This window comes from Ptychodera flava, chromosome 6 (assembly GCF_041260155.1).
Source record: "Ptychodera flava strain L36383 chromosome 6, AS_Pfla_20210202, whole genome shotgun sequence".
NCBI lineage: Eukaryota > Metazoa > Hemichordata > Enteropneusta > Ptychoderidae > Ptychodera > Ptychodera flava.
Genome location: NC_091933.1, coordinates 31824515 through 31843414, shown reverse-complemented (window position 1 = coordinate 31843414; position 18900 = coordinate 31824515). Strand labels below are relative to the sequence as shown.

General features: G+C 35.0%; 1 protein-coding gene across 1 annotated transcript; it reads right to left on the bottom strand.

The window, feature by feature from the left end:
* Positions 1-666: 666 nt before the first annotated feature.
* LOC139135496 (UDP-xylose and UDP-N-acetylglucosamine transporter-like) lies at positions 667-18499 on the bottom strand. The gene is given in 11 exon segments (XM_070702897.1): positions 667-5223; positions 7661-7718; positions 10030-10105; positions 12522-12631; positions 12940-13006; positions 14022-14103; positions 14720-14769; positions 16715-16817; positions 17341-17454; positions 18354-18396; positions 18399-18499. Coding segments are annotated over 11 exon segments (984 nt in total). The 5' UTR covers positions 18439-18499; the 3' UTR covers positions 667-4982.
* Between the last annotated feature and the right edge of the window lie 401 nt (positions 18500-18900).

The following is an 18900-nucleotide window of genomic DNA, read 5'->3' as shown; positions in this document are numbered from 1 at the left end:
AAAATACTAACCGACTAGTGGGAGATAAAACAAAAAATCCTCTGCTCAAAACAAGTGTTTAGATCTCCTTCTGGTCAATTAGTATTTGATTATATCAATTTCTTCTCTTGTTGCAGTTCTATCCCTCTTTTGAGGTAGTTTTTATTGGTATATGTGTGTTAGACTGCTGAAAGTGAAGTTCTGTAGTCTTTAAGATCGGCTTACATTCATGATACTGGAGATATGCACATAATTTTAGAGAATTTAGGAATCTCCATGTTATGCACACAGTTGGGCATAATTTGACATCTGTTGAGTAAAGGGATCGCAATATTTGATGATTGTCTAATGATTGTTTGAAAAACGCACATAAAATTAGAGATGTTATTACTTAACGTTGATCAACTGGATAATTAGTATCATATTATGCACAGTTTAAAAGGTATAATTATTCAACAGCGAAAAAAACAAAACAAACTAAGCCCATGGAGACACTTCTTATGGAAGTAACATATTTAACTGTTTTGTGACAATATTCAAGAAGTATTGCAACAAAAACTGATGATGTCATACCTGACATAGACTATAAAAGCACAGTAACCAGTAATGGCAGCACTCACTGCAATGTACCGTAAAAACCACTTCTTGAATGTTGCCGGTTTTGTCTTATGAAAAACAAAGAAGTAATACAGTTTTCACAATTTCAGTTTATTCAGAAGTGACAAGAATGTGATACACGAGGAATGCCTGGCGTGCAACCCTTTCACTACCTGTTTTCCAGTGCACTGGTTGAACTCATCCTGTAATTCAAAGGGTGGGGTGTACCAAAACTTGGGGGTGATGAAAGGGTTGAGTACAGTACAATTCATTTGAGATGATAAAGAGTAATTACGACCCTGTCTGTTCAACAATACTTTTGAAACCTAATGGGGCTTCAAATTGCAACTTATGTTTATATCCGCATTCTTCACATAAATAGGTATCAGGTTTATGGCCGAGTGTTTAGTTGGTCAGATGAGCACACTTTGAAAACACGTTTTTGATTATTTCTCCCCTAAAAACTGACTGCCTAACAATAATTGGGCAGCCACTACCAACTTTTAACTACATATCTTTTGTTTTTATCTTTCTTTAAAATTTACAACTATATTTTCCATTTTTTTCCCAGTTGTTTTTGAATTGTTGTGAAAATAACTGTTACAAAGAGACATGATTGCCTTCTCTCATTGACACTATACATGTACTACTAGTATTTTCTATCGTTCAATATGCACCATTTGGTAAGGGATGGACCATTTTATCTTGGGAAGGGGGTAGTAAGTCAGGATTCTGACACACAATTTTTTTCTTTACGTTCCAAAGTTTGACACAATTTTCTTAAACTTTGACAGGCACTACAATTATTTCACCAAATACACATATTTTTTTGGCCTTTTTTTATAAGGATAGTGTTTTTTCAAAATCAGCACAGGTGCCAAATTATTCATGAATTTTTATCCTGCAGATTTTTTCTGTTTTGACCAACCCCCTTCCCAAGATGTAATGGTCAATCCCTCAAGCCATAGAGGAGATGTGAAATCATGGCTATCAGAATCCCTGTAACAAACATTATTACACATCTGCGTCTGTGACCAATGTAATTTCATCATAAAAGTAAGTTTTGGTATAGAGGACAGAGAGTCAAATAACATTGACGCAAGTACAATAACTTTGAATATCATTGGATGCTATTTGACCTTTGACCTCATAAGTTTCTGAAGACGAAGAAAACTAGACAATATTTCACAATGCTTTATAAAGAATTACACATCTAAAAATTAATAAGTCAAGCAGTGAATAGTATCAGTCCAAATCCAGTGAGTTTATGTGCCAAATTATGGTTCTGAACTGATTTTTAGCACTTTTGCTGTACTGTGTAGGCTGAATTCTAGTTCTGTTTGGTTATTGGACATAGTGAATGCGTTTCCAGTCTGTTCCCAATTGGGTGACACAGTGTATGACAGGACATTCTAAAAACTCTATACTTTTGACTATTCCATTAAAATCAATCTAGAAAAGGTGTCTAACAATGTTATTTGCAAAATATTGGGATTTGTGTCCATTGTATGCTTTAGTATTGTCCGAGACACGTATTGTTGAGGAAAATACCTCCGCTGTACGATGTACCTGGACATAAATCCCGGTTTTTAGTGATTCACTGTAGATTATCCGACTCCATAATTTCAGTATTTTTTAAGTTTTGCAACAACAACACATTTCAAAATGAGGTATTTCTGCCTAACATCACAGAATCCATATATACACCTTTAATCCAGCAGTATCCAGCATTTCTTACAGTTTATAGACATACAGAGAAATTACATCTTGGAATATAAATGATCTGGTTTTTAAAATATATTATATCGCTACCAGATATAAAACTTAAAAAGTCTTAACAGTTTGCTTCCATGTTTCCTGAGTTGTGCGACAGTGCAGCTGTATACATAGCAGGAAAAATTTGTTAGGATTTAACTTTCTAATTTTCTATCAGTAAAATGAAGTAAATATCTTCACCACTCTAATTATACCTACCACTGTATTTATCTAGGCGGTGGCACTTTAAAAAAATTGTGGGGATGTAAAAAAGTTGAAGGTATGACCTGTGACACAACTACATATATGTAACAGATTCTTAAAACCCCATTGAATAATGCTTTGTCACTTTCAAATAATTGAAAATACAGTCATTGATGGCAGTGTGCTTCCAGTTGACGATGTGTGAACACACAAGAAATATTATGGAGACCTTCTATAAATTTCCACTTTTTACTACTTGTGAAAAGCTTTGTGATTAGAAGACATTCTTATGGTGCAAATTTTAAGTGCTGTTAACTACTTTATGATGTTGTACTGTTTGACCATCTACTTTGCTCATTTGCATATCAGTTCTACTTTGTTCCAACTTGTCGATAACAAGCATCTTCAGCAGGTACTCTAATCACAGCGTGAATGCTGTGTGAATTTAGAATTTTGGCTGTCAATTTGATTTCAATCATCTTGAATTTGCAGTAAAATAGGACTATTCTACTACATTTCAAATTCCTATGCAAAGTAGTTTATGAATTGCAATTTTTACTCAGTTTTAAAGGTATACAGTCACCTGTAATCTAAATATGCCCATATATGGTCAAAGGGGCATTCGTTGGTATTCAAAATGCCCATGAGAGGGTGCTGTTTTTAAAAAGCGGCCACCCGCTTAAAATCTGTGATTGGTTAGATTTTCTCTTTCCATGGTAACTGTGGCAAAATTGGAACAGGTGACAGTATACTTTTAACATTGTTTTGAAATAAAAAATTTCAGAATTGGTCATTTATCCGACTTCGATTTGAACAAGCATAAGTTTAAATGCCACTGAGGATATCTCTATCAGCTTTCAAAGTCATAGAAATGGAACTTTTTGCATGAAGAATTTTTTTGACCTTTTTTGAAGATTTACTTCTCTGATTTTCACAATAGTCATTTCATCAACTTAGCAGGCAAACGCTTACAAGTGCATCAAAATAGAAATACACCCTCCCAATTTAACAGCCCTAGGGCCACTGTAGTATTTGAGTTAGTGACTTTTAACAATTTTTCACATACTGCTGATTTGCACATCAGTTCTACCAACTCTGGTTTGAACACAAAGTGTATATAAATGCTGTTAGGAAAACATTTAGAAAATGCTCAAGTTACAGACTGGAATACTTTCTGAGATTAGGATTTTTTACATTTTTTCAGGATAATGTATACCTATAATTTATGTGAGCGATTAGCTTTGAACAAATCCAAATCTGCATCTAAATAAGAAGCATTGAACAAAATTTCAAGTCCTAGCATGAGCAGTTTTAAATAAAAAGATTATTTTACCTGAATTTATATGTATTTTGCTCATTTTTACATATTAGTCAAACGATCAGCTTGATGAAACTTAGATCTCCAACCCAGTAGGACTACTATTTGCAAAATTTCAAAGATGTAAATTTTGTAGTTTTGGCTCTTAAAATATCTTTTTATCTTTGTATTTATTGAGCTTGTGTGGATATTTTAGAGCCATGACATTAAGATCTTAGAAATTCAATTCTTGGCCCAAATTTCACAAACACACTAAATTTCAAGCTGATAAATGCAATCGTTTCTGAGAAAACTGAGTGGAAAGACAGAATGACATACAGACAGACGATAGACACCAGATACCTATTACCCCACAGCTTCTTTTGCCAGATTTAAATATGGCAACTGAGAGCTAAAAATAAAAAAAAATTATTGATAACATTGAAAACAAAATTTATCCTTTTTATGTTTGTGATTGATATTAGACAATGTCCTATGATTCTAAGACAAAGTAGTTTTAAATTTAATCATTGGATTGCAGAGCATGTTGCTATGGTGACATTTGAAGTACCTTTCAGAGAAACTTCACTTATTAGTTTCAAAAGCACCAGTGGCTCTGTGCTTCCATTCAATCACAACTGACATATATGGAAACTACAGAGGAACTGTCATGAAACTTAAACTCTAGAAAGATCTAAAAAGCACCAATGTTTCCATATACACAGTATGTGTAGTCATCTATGAATTGCTTGGAAAGCAGTTTAATCTTGTACAAACTTGTAAATATGAGAGAGGGCATTAAACCTTATATTCTGATATGGCTTAAGAAAGTACCTTCCCTTATCAACTACCACGTCTGCACATACATGTATTATAAGATGCTGGGATACAAACTTAATTGTCACTCACAAAATTACATACATCTTGTTTGTAAGACACAATATTTTGTTTCTTTTTCTGTGCACAAAATATATATAAAAATTTATGTCGTATGAGGTAATAATCATATAAAAAGTCAAAATGTAACAACATACACATGTGGGTACTTTTGATAACAGTATCGTTTGTAGATTTCATAAGAATTATTGTCTCACTGCATTAAAAACAAACTTAAAAATGTGAATTTTTTAATGATTGCCAGTACATAGTTTTACTGTGCCTTTGTTTTTGGAGCAAAGAATATTTCCCGAATGATGTTGACAATGTCGATGAAAACGAAAGTTCCTGTAAAGACCAGTAAAGTTCCAATCCAGTGGTATGTTGTGAAGGGGTTCTGAAAGTAGAGGATAGAAAACAACAAACTAACAAACTTCCTGAGAGTTATCACCAAGGTGACGATGAGAGATGGACACTCTGTTGTCAAGATGAAGACACCATTGATGCAGACATATCTGAGGCAAGTGTTAAGGAACATGCACATTTGCATTAACTTTTTCCGTTCATGAACAACTGCAACAACTGCAAGTGTATAAACATTTGTATCAGTACATGATAGAGTCTGCAGGAGGAGCACTTTCTTTCCTTGAATGTGAAAGTGAAAACTACAGTCTATAGAGGCCATATCGGCAATGCACAACATAAATAAATAAACCTACATGTATACTAAGTACTTAGAATTATTTTGTAACTTTTGTACAAGGAAAAGAGGGTTTCTCTTCTTTCCTGCAGCTGCTTACAGCATATCACAGGCCACATGACCTATTCCTGCCATTCAGAATGAACAAGCCAACATTATGGATGAGCCACTTATTCACATGTCTACAGACCCTGACCTCTGTACGCACAACGCATGGCTTCAAAACCATAAACCCGTCCCGACTGAAGAGGTGAGCCGCGTTAACACAGTTTTAGGGCCTGGCTTTTATGGAGGTTATGCATAAATTATCCAATCCTGAGGTTAAAGATAAGACTTCTTTTTCCTCCTATGTACACCGGCACAATTGAGAACACTGGGCCACATCCCACTCATCATAGAAATCAGTGCTTTGCTAAGGGTGCCTTTTAATGGTGAATAAATACTAACATAACCCCTAGGATAATGTTGAATGCTATTATAGATTAGCCTGAGCCCAGTATTCTACAGTGTTGTCCATATGCTCCACACTTTTTGAACATTAGTTTGACCTGATTACGTACATTACCAAGTCAGCAGTTTACGGTATTACACAATTGTATTGCAAAGCTGCTGAAGCATACCTCAAATTCAAAGGGTCTGACACGAATACCGGACAACCGTCTCTTTTGTGAAATATACAGAATCCAACTTTTATATGGCAATAGGAGAATGCACTGTGAACTTTGAAGATACTTAACCTTTGGCATGAGATTGCCTGTAAAATTGAAAATATGAATGCTCTGATTAGTATTCACCTGCCTTTACATGAATCAGGACTACAATAATTCCAAAATTTCTCGAAGAAGCTAACCAACTCCCGAGTTCCCACATTGTAAATTGTGAATAAGCAGACTGAATCCAAATGACAGTCCCTAGCTTAGATCTATTTATCCAACATCTCATCCCATTTGTCAATCAACAGCATAGCAGTTCAACCTTCCAAACATACTACGGGCTGAATAGCATGAAAATGGCTGAAAAAAGTCTTTCCTGTTTTTATCAAATCGCTTCCTGAACAGGTAGGGGGGTTTGTTATATGCAATTGTACAGTCGGATGACTATCTGATGAGAAAATTTTGCTGTGATCGAATCAAAACTTGTCAATATACAGGGTTGGGGTGTGTATGTAATCTTTTATCTTTCACTTTCTTTGAAGAGTCAGCTGGACGGACATTTAATGATAATTTAATGAAATGTATACCTTGAAAGAAAAAGTTTTAGACTTTTGCTCAAACTTTTCTAAAGTAAACTTTAAATCATTCTCTTTTATAATCAAGAATAAAACTCAGGGTCACAATTTTAAGTTGAGATTTGAGAAACAAATTACCAAACATTTACTAAATACTTATTATCAGCTGCTATACTCTGTGTCAATTCTATGGGAAAAAATTAAATTTCAAGATTGCATAAACTTCATTTACTTAAAGGGCTTCAGAATGAGTCCACACAAATATCTGTTCCAAGGACACAATACCTTAAATGTTACTCAGTATTTGAGATACAATCCATGACAGTGACATTCATGATAGAGAATGAAACCCCATAACAGGCCTGGTCATTCATCATCTACTAAATGCGATCTCTAAGGTCAGTTGAAGGTCAAATTATTTTGCATGAGATTAAACTCTTCAAGGATGTTATCTTGTTTTCATCTATATGAATACAGGGTGTTGTCAACCTCCTGTACTACCTTGAAAGCTGAGCTTTCCAGTATGGTTATAAATTACTATATAACTTGAGAGACAGAAAATTTATGATAGATCCTATTACATACTCATGGATTCTTTGGTACAGCAATTTTACTACATGGTAGAAGGCACAGGATCGAATTCTGAATATACCTATAACTGCAAGAATACCTGAAAGATTAGCAATGTAACTGAACTCACCTTAATTCAAAAAGCAAAGCATTATCCAGGTAAAGTTGAAAATATAATATGATAAATAATTATAAACAGCGTGTATAAACAGATGTATTTGTGTATGTGTGTGTGTGTGTGTGTGTGTGTGTATGTATGAGAGAGAGAGAGTGCGTGTGTGTGTGTGCCACATTTTGAACATTTCACAAGAATTCCAGAAGAAAGTGAGAAAGCAATAAGAAAGTGAGAAAGCAATCTACTTATTGGCCTATACCATGTGTGTGTAGTTGTATATCTTGTGTCACACATCAGATTGGAAAGTCAACTTTAGTGTCTTTCATTGTAAAAGGATACTGAGTAATGCAGTTACCAAGGAGATAAACCCACATCTTTGGAACTCCAAACAACAATTCTGTAAGTGAAAAAGTCATTAAAAAATGTATATTAGATTAACAATGTCAACTTTAAAACAAGTCATCGCTGATGACACAGTCCCCGCTTGGATTGCATCGCACCATTAATTGACATGCACGTGCACACTACAATACAATGTCTGTGTGCCAAGTTTGAACGAAATCTGTACGGAGATAGCTGAGTTATGGTTCAAAAACACGAAAAAATCGTAACAAAATGGCACTTGTGACACTTTATTAAACTTGAGTCTTATTATCAGATGTCTAACAAAAAGTGCTTTTCTCAAAATCATGAAGACAAAAATTGATAAAACTGTTCTCTGCATTAGAAGAGAGGTGAAACTACATTTTGTTAAATTTATTCTATAGTGTTATTATAGCTATCTCCTTGAAAGAACAATCAACATTTTGGAAGTTATTAAAACCATGTAATAAGAATAAAGACGAGGCACATTCTACGCCTTCGATATCGTTAAACACCTTTGTATATTTCCACAAGTACATAAGGCTTGTCTGATTACTGATGTTTATTGATACACATTTTAGATTTAATTATGGGTAATCACAGGACTGTGATCTTTATTATTATCTGTAAAGACCTTTATGATATTCATGACTCCTCTTGTTGCCGAACTTAAGCGCTTTGTAACGAGACTTACGACCAGTTTCCTGTTTTCCATTCAAACTATTCAACACAAGTACACTGCAAAACCATTCAAAAATATTTATAAAGAAATTGCTTTCTCCTCAAACAAACAATCAACATTTCCTAATTCATTACATAAACTATGTAATAAGTATGAAAATGGAAGGTAACTTTGTCTTCAGATTGATATCACTGTAACCCCTGTATGCAGTTCTGTGTACATATATACACAGATGACTTGCCTGACTACCAATGTCTGTTGTTGATATAAATCAGATTGAAATATAGGTAATCTCCAAGACTGCGATTTCATACTTTTGATATCATAATTCAAGTTGTTGTTTAATTTACACACATTTTTGCTTTTTGCAATGACACCTTTTACTTTTTTCACGACAAATTGTTTCCCCCTTTCCAAAATATCTATAAACTGCCACAAGAATGCGTGGGTTACACTTGTTTATTTTTTGATTATCATTCCCCCATAAGTTCAGTATCTTGTACATAGCTTATTTTTGATGATCATTCCACGTAAGTTCAGTATCTTGAACATATCTTATAGTGATTTGCTCATTTTCTCAAAATGCTATTGGACTGGAGTAGTCCATACAGAGTGCAGTATTACAGAGTAAACACAAAATCAAAGCTTTTCTATACCTGTGTTAATTTTATACGATACTTCCCAATAACAAGAACAAAGTGGACCTAGAGTTGACTCTTTCGATCGAGCACAATGGACAGCTACAGTGTATGTACAGAAGCTGAAGACTTTCAAATTGTGTATTGAAAGTGAAACATTTGCAAACATTTTGCAAATCAGACATCAGAAACCCTTTCTCACACTTTTAAGTCATGAAACCTGTGGGTTAGGTTCAACACCTAAAAAACACATGATATCAAGGTAGACAGATTAACTCCTCAATTATAATACTTCAAAGATTTCTAGACAATAACAATACACATTCTCTTCCCATCTTTTGTAGATTATCCAATCACTTTCACTGTAGATGGCGTTTTGAGGAGAAAGTCTTTTGACCTGCTGTTGAGAATTTTCATTGAAGGAAAACAAAATGAAGACTCAAGCATAGAAAATTCAGCTGAATGCAACAGTTTTGCAGTTTTGTTGGTTGAAAGCAATTTCTTATGTTCTGTAAACAGGAAGTTACAGGACCATGGGTGCACAACGATAGGGGGATTACTGATGATGCAGCAATTTGCATACACTGGGTGGGAGTTTTTGAATTCTCAGAGCATCACTTTGATCTACAATAAATGTGAATAATCTTGATGAGCACTTTTGTGACATATGCAAAGCGGGGTTAAATGGTCGCGTAGGGAACATGTGTTGAAACATACGTGTTCTCTGACAAAACCGAACAGTTTCCAGTTATTTTCAACTCAAGTTTAATCGCTATATATTCACAGACATCATATACAAGATTAAATGACAATGAACGCCTGAAGCATGGCAAAATTATGGGAGTCTGGGACCAAATATGGCACGTATCATCAGTAGCGTGGCTCTTTTACATTTGCATTGATTTACGATAACCTGGCTTTTATTGGGGAAGTTCTGTTTAATCTTCTGGGAAGAATGATGCTTTAATCTAACTTTTGACACTATGTTTGAATGAAAAAATGTTGAGACAAGGTTCAAAACATACCTGTTTGTGAGAACATTATAACATGATTGTAGATATCTTTACTGAGGAATATGAATCCTGGAAGCGGTAGGGCATGCTGTGGTTACAATATGAAAGAAGAAAAATCATCACTTTACAATTGTGTTTAAAATTTTCACAACTATGAACAAGTTCTCTGTGTGTGTGTGCATCAACACTGTTGTTCACAGTGTCTGTCAGGGAAACTTAGCAGGCGAGTGTTCCTGGTTTCCCCTGTCATTTCAATGGAGTCTCCTTGCTAATCTTGGGTGAAAGCATTAACAAGCAACCTAGTAGTTGATATAACTCAGCTGTGATATTTTAAGATAACTAAGATAATAGGTGTGGTTTGTTTGTCAATTAAGGGAATATTGATGAACATGGGACATATTTGAATATCTGAATATGCTGTAGATTATTTTTTTTTGATGGGATAGTCCAAACTATGATCATTAGCTACATCAGTGTGACTGCTGACGCACTTCGCCTGACTGAACATTAACATTTAACCACAGCTCAACAGTCCAGACAAACGTTTCCCTGACCAAAACCAGTAAATATTCCTGAATATTATAAGTATGCCGATTTTATCATAATTTCAACAAATTTGAATCCGGTTATCCCTACAAATCTATATACAAAATCAATCAAAGACTGGGAGATTCTAAGAACTTTGATGATTTTTGGAATCATTTTGACTCAAAACAGTAAAAATTGCCTGAAAAATACAGTTTTAAAGATTTTTGCACAATTTGTACAAAGCAGACCTTCATATGAAGCTTCAAAGCAATCTAATGAGCAGTTTCACAGTAGATGATTTTTTTTACCAAAACCATGAAAAATTGCCACAAAAATACAAGTATGCAAATTATTGCATGATTTGAAAAACCTGACGAAAGTCACCCATAGCAACTTGCATACCAAATTTCAAACCAACTGGACAAGTGGTTTCAGAGAAGAAGCTTGGAATGCAAAAAGTTGACAGAAGCTGGATGACAGATGCTGGACAACAGATGGTGACAGACAACCACCTGTTGGATAAGCTCCGCAAGGGTTGCAAAACAATTCACCAAGATCTGACCTTGGGGGAAAAAATTGATGTTTGTGTATGTCTGAAGTGTACACATGATAGACAATGCATCTACATGATGGAAGATCATATTTTGAGGTAACCTTTGAGTAATCTGGAAGATCCATCATAACAAACCACTCCCTCACTTTACAACTGGATGGCAGAAAAGCAGGAAGCAAGTGGTGGGAGCGCCCTCATACAGTGGATCTTAAAGACAGCCTGTACAAGTGACACAACAATTTTTCATGGTGATTAAAAGATAATACATTTACAAAAACGTACAAATGGGGCATTGATGAAATATAATCTGACCAACATTGACAGAGATAGTGTGATAGCTTTGAAGTGTTCAATCTCAATTGCTGGTAAAAGGCTCCACAATTATCATTGGTAACTACAGGGCTTTTGCCCAAACAAAGGCATTGAAAGGGTACAGACATCATACCTAGAATGAGACAAAATTGTTCAGATATTTCTTGCAGAGCTCTTGGTCTGTATGACATCTCCTAGAAATTTCACCTCAATTCTTCCAAAAATAAACCCTGTTGTTTCAGATACACTCATTCAATCTTGAAGGGTCTTAGAATCAACTTGTGAAAAAATTTTTGCCCTGACAGTGAATGTTGAACCTCAAATTGAAGATCTACACCATAACTGCCAAAAAACAACTAGAAATCTGCTATTGATAAGCATATTAGGAGTCAGTACTTTGTCTCACAAGACATGTGTTTATGCTCTGATTCAAAACAGATTACGGAGATGAACGAGATGGCAGGGAAAATATAGAGACGAGATGACAAATTTGGAAAAGATACTCATAAAATACACGTACTCTGAAGAGAACTTTGAGTAAAGTCGTGAGTTTTTCTTGCAACCCCTTGTAATTCAGGAGTTCAGCCATAGTATCAAATTTTGTAAAATTTGTGACGAACGGACCTTGAAGCATGACATATTACTTTACACAAAGAGCAATGACAAGAATTTTCTAAGTGTGTGAATATATCTCATTATCGATAGCGAATATTCCTATAAATCACATACTTATAAAATCAATCTATTTGTTACTTTTGCCCTTGAAAGAAAATCTAAATCAACATACTTTTTCACTGCATTAAATAACATTCAAAGCAGATTAACTGCATGGGCAGTTTGACGTTCTCCAGTAATATTACCATAGAAATATAACACTTGATAGGTGACAGTTTTAAGCTTCCTAACACAACTTGTTTTCACTTGTACCACAATGTTGACCAGTGACAAAATAGTCCAAACTTAACCTGGTACACACTAACTTTGTGCAACGTCATCACTTTCGTTTTCCAGGCTGGCTGAAGTGTTATGTATAAGTGTGTCTGATGGCTTGCATTGGCACACTAATTCCTCATAAACCGAAAAACAAGCCCCCTTGATATATCAAACTTACATTATAGAATAAGGCTTCCTTTGGCTGTTTCCCAAATTCTCCATAGAGTTTTTCTTGATAAATGCCCATCAATGCTGACATAAACAATGCAAATACCAACATGGAAATTCCTGAAATAAAGCACAAAAAAATTTTACATTCACAAGAGACAATTTCATCTGAGATGACGGCTTGATGTAACAGGTAGTTTATTCTATCTTTCTGAACACTCCAGTCATGTCTGAAGCACTCCTGGATACTCAACTGTCAAACCTTTGACAAAACATTGTGACAAAATTATCCAAGACACAACAAAATGCTAACTTTCGATAAAATATCTAGTGCGATATTAGTAAGTGTTCTGAAATCCAGAGCTATATTACTGTTCTTAATGTTCTGAGACAATTCTAAAACAGTTAGAGTAAATCATTTTATTTACCTATAAGCCACATCATGAAATCGTACAGTGAATCTCCCGTCGACATCTCTGGATCTTTTTCTTTTCCCTTAAAGAAAACATCACAAGTGTTATGCATGACAAGTTTGAAATATTTGATTGCCTGAAACATTGACTTTGGCTGATAAATTTCATAGATGCTTCCTGAAGTGCATCAACAAGGTCATGATACGGGACTGTGTAATCCCTCCATCATTTACCTTGGTTTCCCAATCTCAGCTATAACTCCGTGAAATATCATCAACCCTGATCTTATCAGGCCTATCACTACCCAATCTGCCGAGTTTGAAAAAAGAAATATTGAGCAAAAGTACCTGCACATATTTTCATGTATTGGCATGGTATGTAATAATAGGTTTAGTCAGTAAGAATCATGTTTACTGTGACTACATTTTCAGCGGCCTTCAAATGTTCAAGTCTTTGTTAAATTGCAACATAAGGGATATCTTAACCAACTTGACTTGATGGTGACATATGAACTGGGCAGGACAAGGGGTAATAACAATGAATGTGGTCACTATGATCAATCCATTGCTTCATACTTATTGTTATTAGACTAATCTGACTGATTTTCAAATTCTTAAACCCCAAATATGGATGAATGATACCGTTTGGCTGGCTCTTTTCATAAAATATGGCATTGGTCCATGCAGGCTCTCAGTGTAAACGTCATTTATTCTGGGCATATAGACAAGTTTAATTGATAACAGGCTAGAGGCCATGGACAGTTGGTCACTTTCAAGTCTCTGAAATGTGTCACTTATTTACATCAGAAGAAAAGATCCTATATACCATTCAGTGTTCAGTGTTCAGCTTGGAAAATCAGTGGGGCAGAAAAATTTTCATAACACAACATAATAAGCATATTCTTTTGTCATGAAAATTTGATCTTTCATGTGATTATTAACATATGAATAAATTTATAAATAAAAGAGGAGTAGCCCAGCCCTAAACATCCCTGTGTGGAACACTGCTTTCACTTTTGAAAACTGATGTATGCAATCTGATAGAGGACACAAACTCCAGCAAATCTAGCTTACACAGCACGGTTAAAGTTTACTTACAACTTGGTTTGCTGATGCTATTGTAGCTATACTGATGCCAAAAGTAATCATCAAAACAGCTAGATACTTGGAAAATTTGTAACTGTAAAGGAAAAAAAAATAAAATATTGAGTTTATGACTCCACTGTATAGTTTATTATCTTCTGCAATTTATTTTGTATGTGTTACACTGTTCACCATATAGATGGCTTCTTTACAATGTTATTGGCCATTTTTAATGGTATGTACCAGTCACTTGCGCATTCATCACAACTTTTGGATCAATGAGTTACATGTATACTGGCATTCATTTTTAAACTGTTGAAGTATGTTTGTTCCACATGCTCGCATGTTCTTCCTGATTGGCAGTTTCTGTAAATCAGTATAAAAGTACAGAATTGAACGGCAATATCAATTCATTCTTTTGCTAAGACTTCACAAAAACCTAAATAACAGAAAAAGAAAAGTTCCTGATTATGAAAGTGCTTCTCTCTGACAGTTTCTAGACTTATGGTCCACTCATCATTAATTTCTTTTGATACTTTTTTGTACATTTGGAAAAAGTTAAACAGTAGCTGTAATATTTTTTTTTAAATTACACACTAAATCAACAATTTATTAAAAACTATAACTCAAATAAATTCCCAATTTTGAAAGGAACTTAAGAGAGATTTTGAGCACACATATTCAAAATATTGAAAATGCAGAATTCCACTTGCCTTTTGTTCAACATCAGGATTCCTAAAACCATGTTAGCAATGAGAGAACCCTTAGAAAGAAAAGGAGGGAGTGTTGTATGTTGAAAGCAGTTGGTAAAGTGACTTTACAGATCTAGTTTTGAGGTAGCGGTAAAGGCTATTTTTGCACTAATTCTTTTCTCAGAGTTAATGTCAAGTTTCAAGTGTTAGAATCAAGATATTTAGTTCAAATTTTCAGGATAACTCCCTTAGTTAATACTTTCTCCAAAGAATATAAAAAATTGTATATTTGTAGCCATGATTTTGAAATATGACACCAATCAATATTAAAATTTAATTTTTCATATTTTTTTACATCTTTGAATTTAATAATAAATTAATATTACCAAATTAGTTATAAATATGTTGACACTATTAATTGTAAGATTTGTACGGCAGGATTTGTAAATAAAATTTGTTTTTATGATTTTACATGGGTTTACATATCAAAAAATTATTAAAAATTCTTTCAAATTTCAAAATGTGATTTTTCAAAAAGTACTTCAAATACAGGAAAATTGTGCCGTACAAATCTTATCTGTAACCTTGTTAATAGGCTGTAAAAATTCCATGTCCATATCTCATTTCAAAGGTTGGATTTAATTGGTATAAAATTATGTAGGAAAACTGTTATTCTGTCAAAATTGTTGAAAACAAGCCATATTTGCACCCCTCTTTTGAAGTCAAAGAGCAGTCTTTTTGGTTAATCTCACTTTTGACACCTCTTTGACACTCAAAGAATCTAAAAATGCATTTATAATAGCAGTCACGCATTCTGAATGCAAGCACTGCCTTGTCAAACTTTCCTAAAAAACAGTAAAAAATGACTTTCCTTTTCAAACATTTTTTAAAAGCTAGGGGACCTCTACCATAGTTAATACACTAAGGACTCCCCAACTTCCTCTTATTGGTCAGTTTTTCAGAAGTTTCAATGGGCTATAACTCTGCAATGCTTATGACCCCAAATGTCTAGTTTTTTTTATTCCACAGAGAATGTTGACTTCTTTCATGTTTCAATAGTTTTATTGAAGTTTATAACTGACGCTCTAGCCTTTACCGCTACCTTAAGAATAAGAAAGGCCAGAAAAACTCACCCTGGATAATATTTTTGTATTTCTACAAAGTAAAAACTTCCTTAGAAACGTTTCATTGCTCACTTTGATAGAAATCAAGGATTTGGTGCACCTGAAGAACATTGCGCCCAATCTTCATTATGAAAACAGGGTTTTCTTAGGGAGCCTTTTAATGCCTCGCCAGCAACTAGACCCCCTAGGATTACCTTGATTTGCAAAATTGGTCAACACAGGCCACTCTTCTGTAGTCAAACAGGGAACTTTCACCTAAATATTGTTAAATTACATTTTTCTGATACTGACGAAATTTTTTGGCACAACAGAACACAAATTCCACGCACTGTACGCCAAAATATTTAAATCTGCTGAAATGTTGTACACCAAGGAATAAAATTGAGATTTATTTTGACACACACAGGGCCCTGGTTTGTTATAGTAAATGTACGACAAATGAAACTGATTGTGAAAAAAGCCCCATGGGATGCATCTTTTTGCTTTTTACTTTTTGGTGAATACAATATCGAATATTATATCATACCAGTATATTGATGGTGCAAATACAGCGATCTGATTGGTCAAGATGTGAAAAGAACGGTGGTATATTGGTGATATACCACAGCTGGCATACACGTGAGCTCTGAGCTTGAGCAAAAATCACTTTTTGATGTTCCACGTCAGAATTTCAATATACTGTTATGATATAATAGCAATAAATCACACCCAGCGACGGTATACCACTCGATTTTGGCCAGTACACTTCATATAATATGCACTCACTTTCGCTCGTGCATATATGTCGTGAACTGGTCAAAATCTTGTGGTATACCATTGCTGGGTGTGCTTTATTGCTTAAATAAACTGTTATTGTTAATGCCAGAACGATAGCTTGAGTTGAGGAACTTACAGCTCTGAAGATCATATGCAAAGGTAACGCTATGTTGAAGTTCAGTGCATAGTTGTTGACAACGCTGACGAGGAAGAAATAAAACACCATCGTAGCATATTTCCTGGGTACAAAAAGCAAATTGAGAGTAAAAAAAGAAAATGTTAAATAGATATGTAAAAACATTGGAAAAATCTCATTGTACAGCGATGTAAGTATACATTATCATCTCACTGATGAGTGTCTTTATCTTCCTGAATTTTCACAACATGAATTTCTTTACTGCTAATGTATATGTATTTCGCATGTTTCTGGGTAAATTCATCTCAAAGAAATATTGTTCTCAGATGATAGAGCAAATTACTTAACTACATAACAAAGTTCACATGACTGACTGACTCAGCAAGCACAGTGGATTACTTGACAAGTTTTCAAAGTTATTTCTTGATTTTCGACCACATATTCACATGATTGTTAAGTGGGAAAGCGTAGACTTTCAACTGTGTTTCCAATGAAAGAATTCTTTGAAAAAGATAACGTCATGGTTATCAACCTCAAAACTATGTAGAAGATGCACTGGAGACACCTGAAATTACAGAAAGGCCATTGAAATGATAAGGGCTTCACTCTTTTTAGTCACAACTCACCTGACAGGAATAGCAGGTTTTGTCCTTCCAAACTGAAAGTAGTTGATGAAGCCTTCCACGGCAATGAACAGAAACTGGGAAAATGTCACTATGTTTCCACTGCCCGGAAAATCTCTGGAAAACAAAGTGTAGCTCAAGAATATTAATCACCGGATACTTATTATATAAGTGTGATTTTCAGAGATCTCTGCTCATTCAGCAAAATATGTTCAGGATTTACATTGGTCATACTACACATCTTTTTCAAATGGTCACAAATGTACAGGCGCAGCTATCATTCCGGTTCAGGACCGTTCAATTCATAACAGGTTGCATGTAGGAGCAGGTCACTACAACCCCTGTCCATTTCGACCTAGTAAGTCACATCCTCTTGTCGCCGGTTGTGGTCACCTCGACCTCATCACAGTTTTCCTACTACATACAGTATGACATCATTTTAAATATCATCACGGTTACTCTACCCCCATTTGCTCTGTCATTGGGGTAAAGTAACCGTGATATCATGCAACTTCACCAGGATAACTGATGGTGTTTCTCTGAGAAGATGCAGACCCAAAGGCTTAGCACATGTGTGTACATGGTGTTGTACACATACTCAAGAATGCATCTGCCATCATTTGGCCATTGCGGATTTTTACCTGGCGGTACACAGCAAAAATGACAGGAGATGCTGACACATGGCCAAGCGTCTATGGGCTAAAATTATTGCAGCTATGGTGGTAGTGGTTACAAGCATGGAGGAAATACAAATGGTCTATTTCCTCCATGTTACAAGTAAACACCTAACATATGGACGATTAAGGTAGGATTTATTAGATCCTTTACTTAATAAGCAACATTGTTAATGCGTTTGGAAATGCTTCTAGCACAATCGTCAAATCGAAGGAAATTCATAGTAAATATGACCATAGCTATGGTCACTCGAGTGGAGTGACCATGGCTATGGTCAAGGTCATGATAGTATTTTGTATTCATGAATACAGTATTGAGGGTTTGCGCGGGTGCATTCTTACCTCACGATCAGCTCAAGAAAGACAACGTTGACACAACATCCAAGAACACAAGTAATATTGCAAATATGGCTTTGGGTTGAAGCATTCTGAAGCTTAAGTTTACCAAAATGTCATATGTTGTACGGTACCACAGATTGTTGGCGACTTCGACAGCTTACTTCGGATACAGCGAAAATACACACGCAGCTTCGTAAGGTCAGTCTACAAGTATTTATTTACTTGTGATATAGGGTTTACTTTGTATGGGTAACCACACAGACGTGTCGATTGACGAAAATACGTATAAACCGCTGGCAGAATATGAATCTCGAATATACCGGTGCATCCGCTCAGCTGGTGGCATAATCCACCGGACATCAATGAATGGGAATGAAGCAGAGCGCCACCTATATTAACATGTACCCCTTAACGTCATTGGAAGAATATGTATTCAAATCCAGAAACATTGTTCGTTTATTGGGATATTGTCAGGCAAGACACGACTTATTCAATTTTCAATCCTTGAAATTTTCGTCGTCGTCTTTCATTAACGCCGTCCGACAGTACT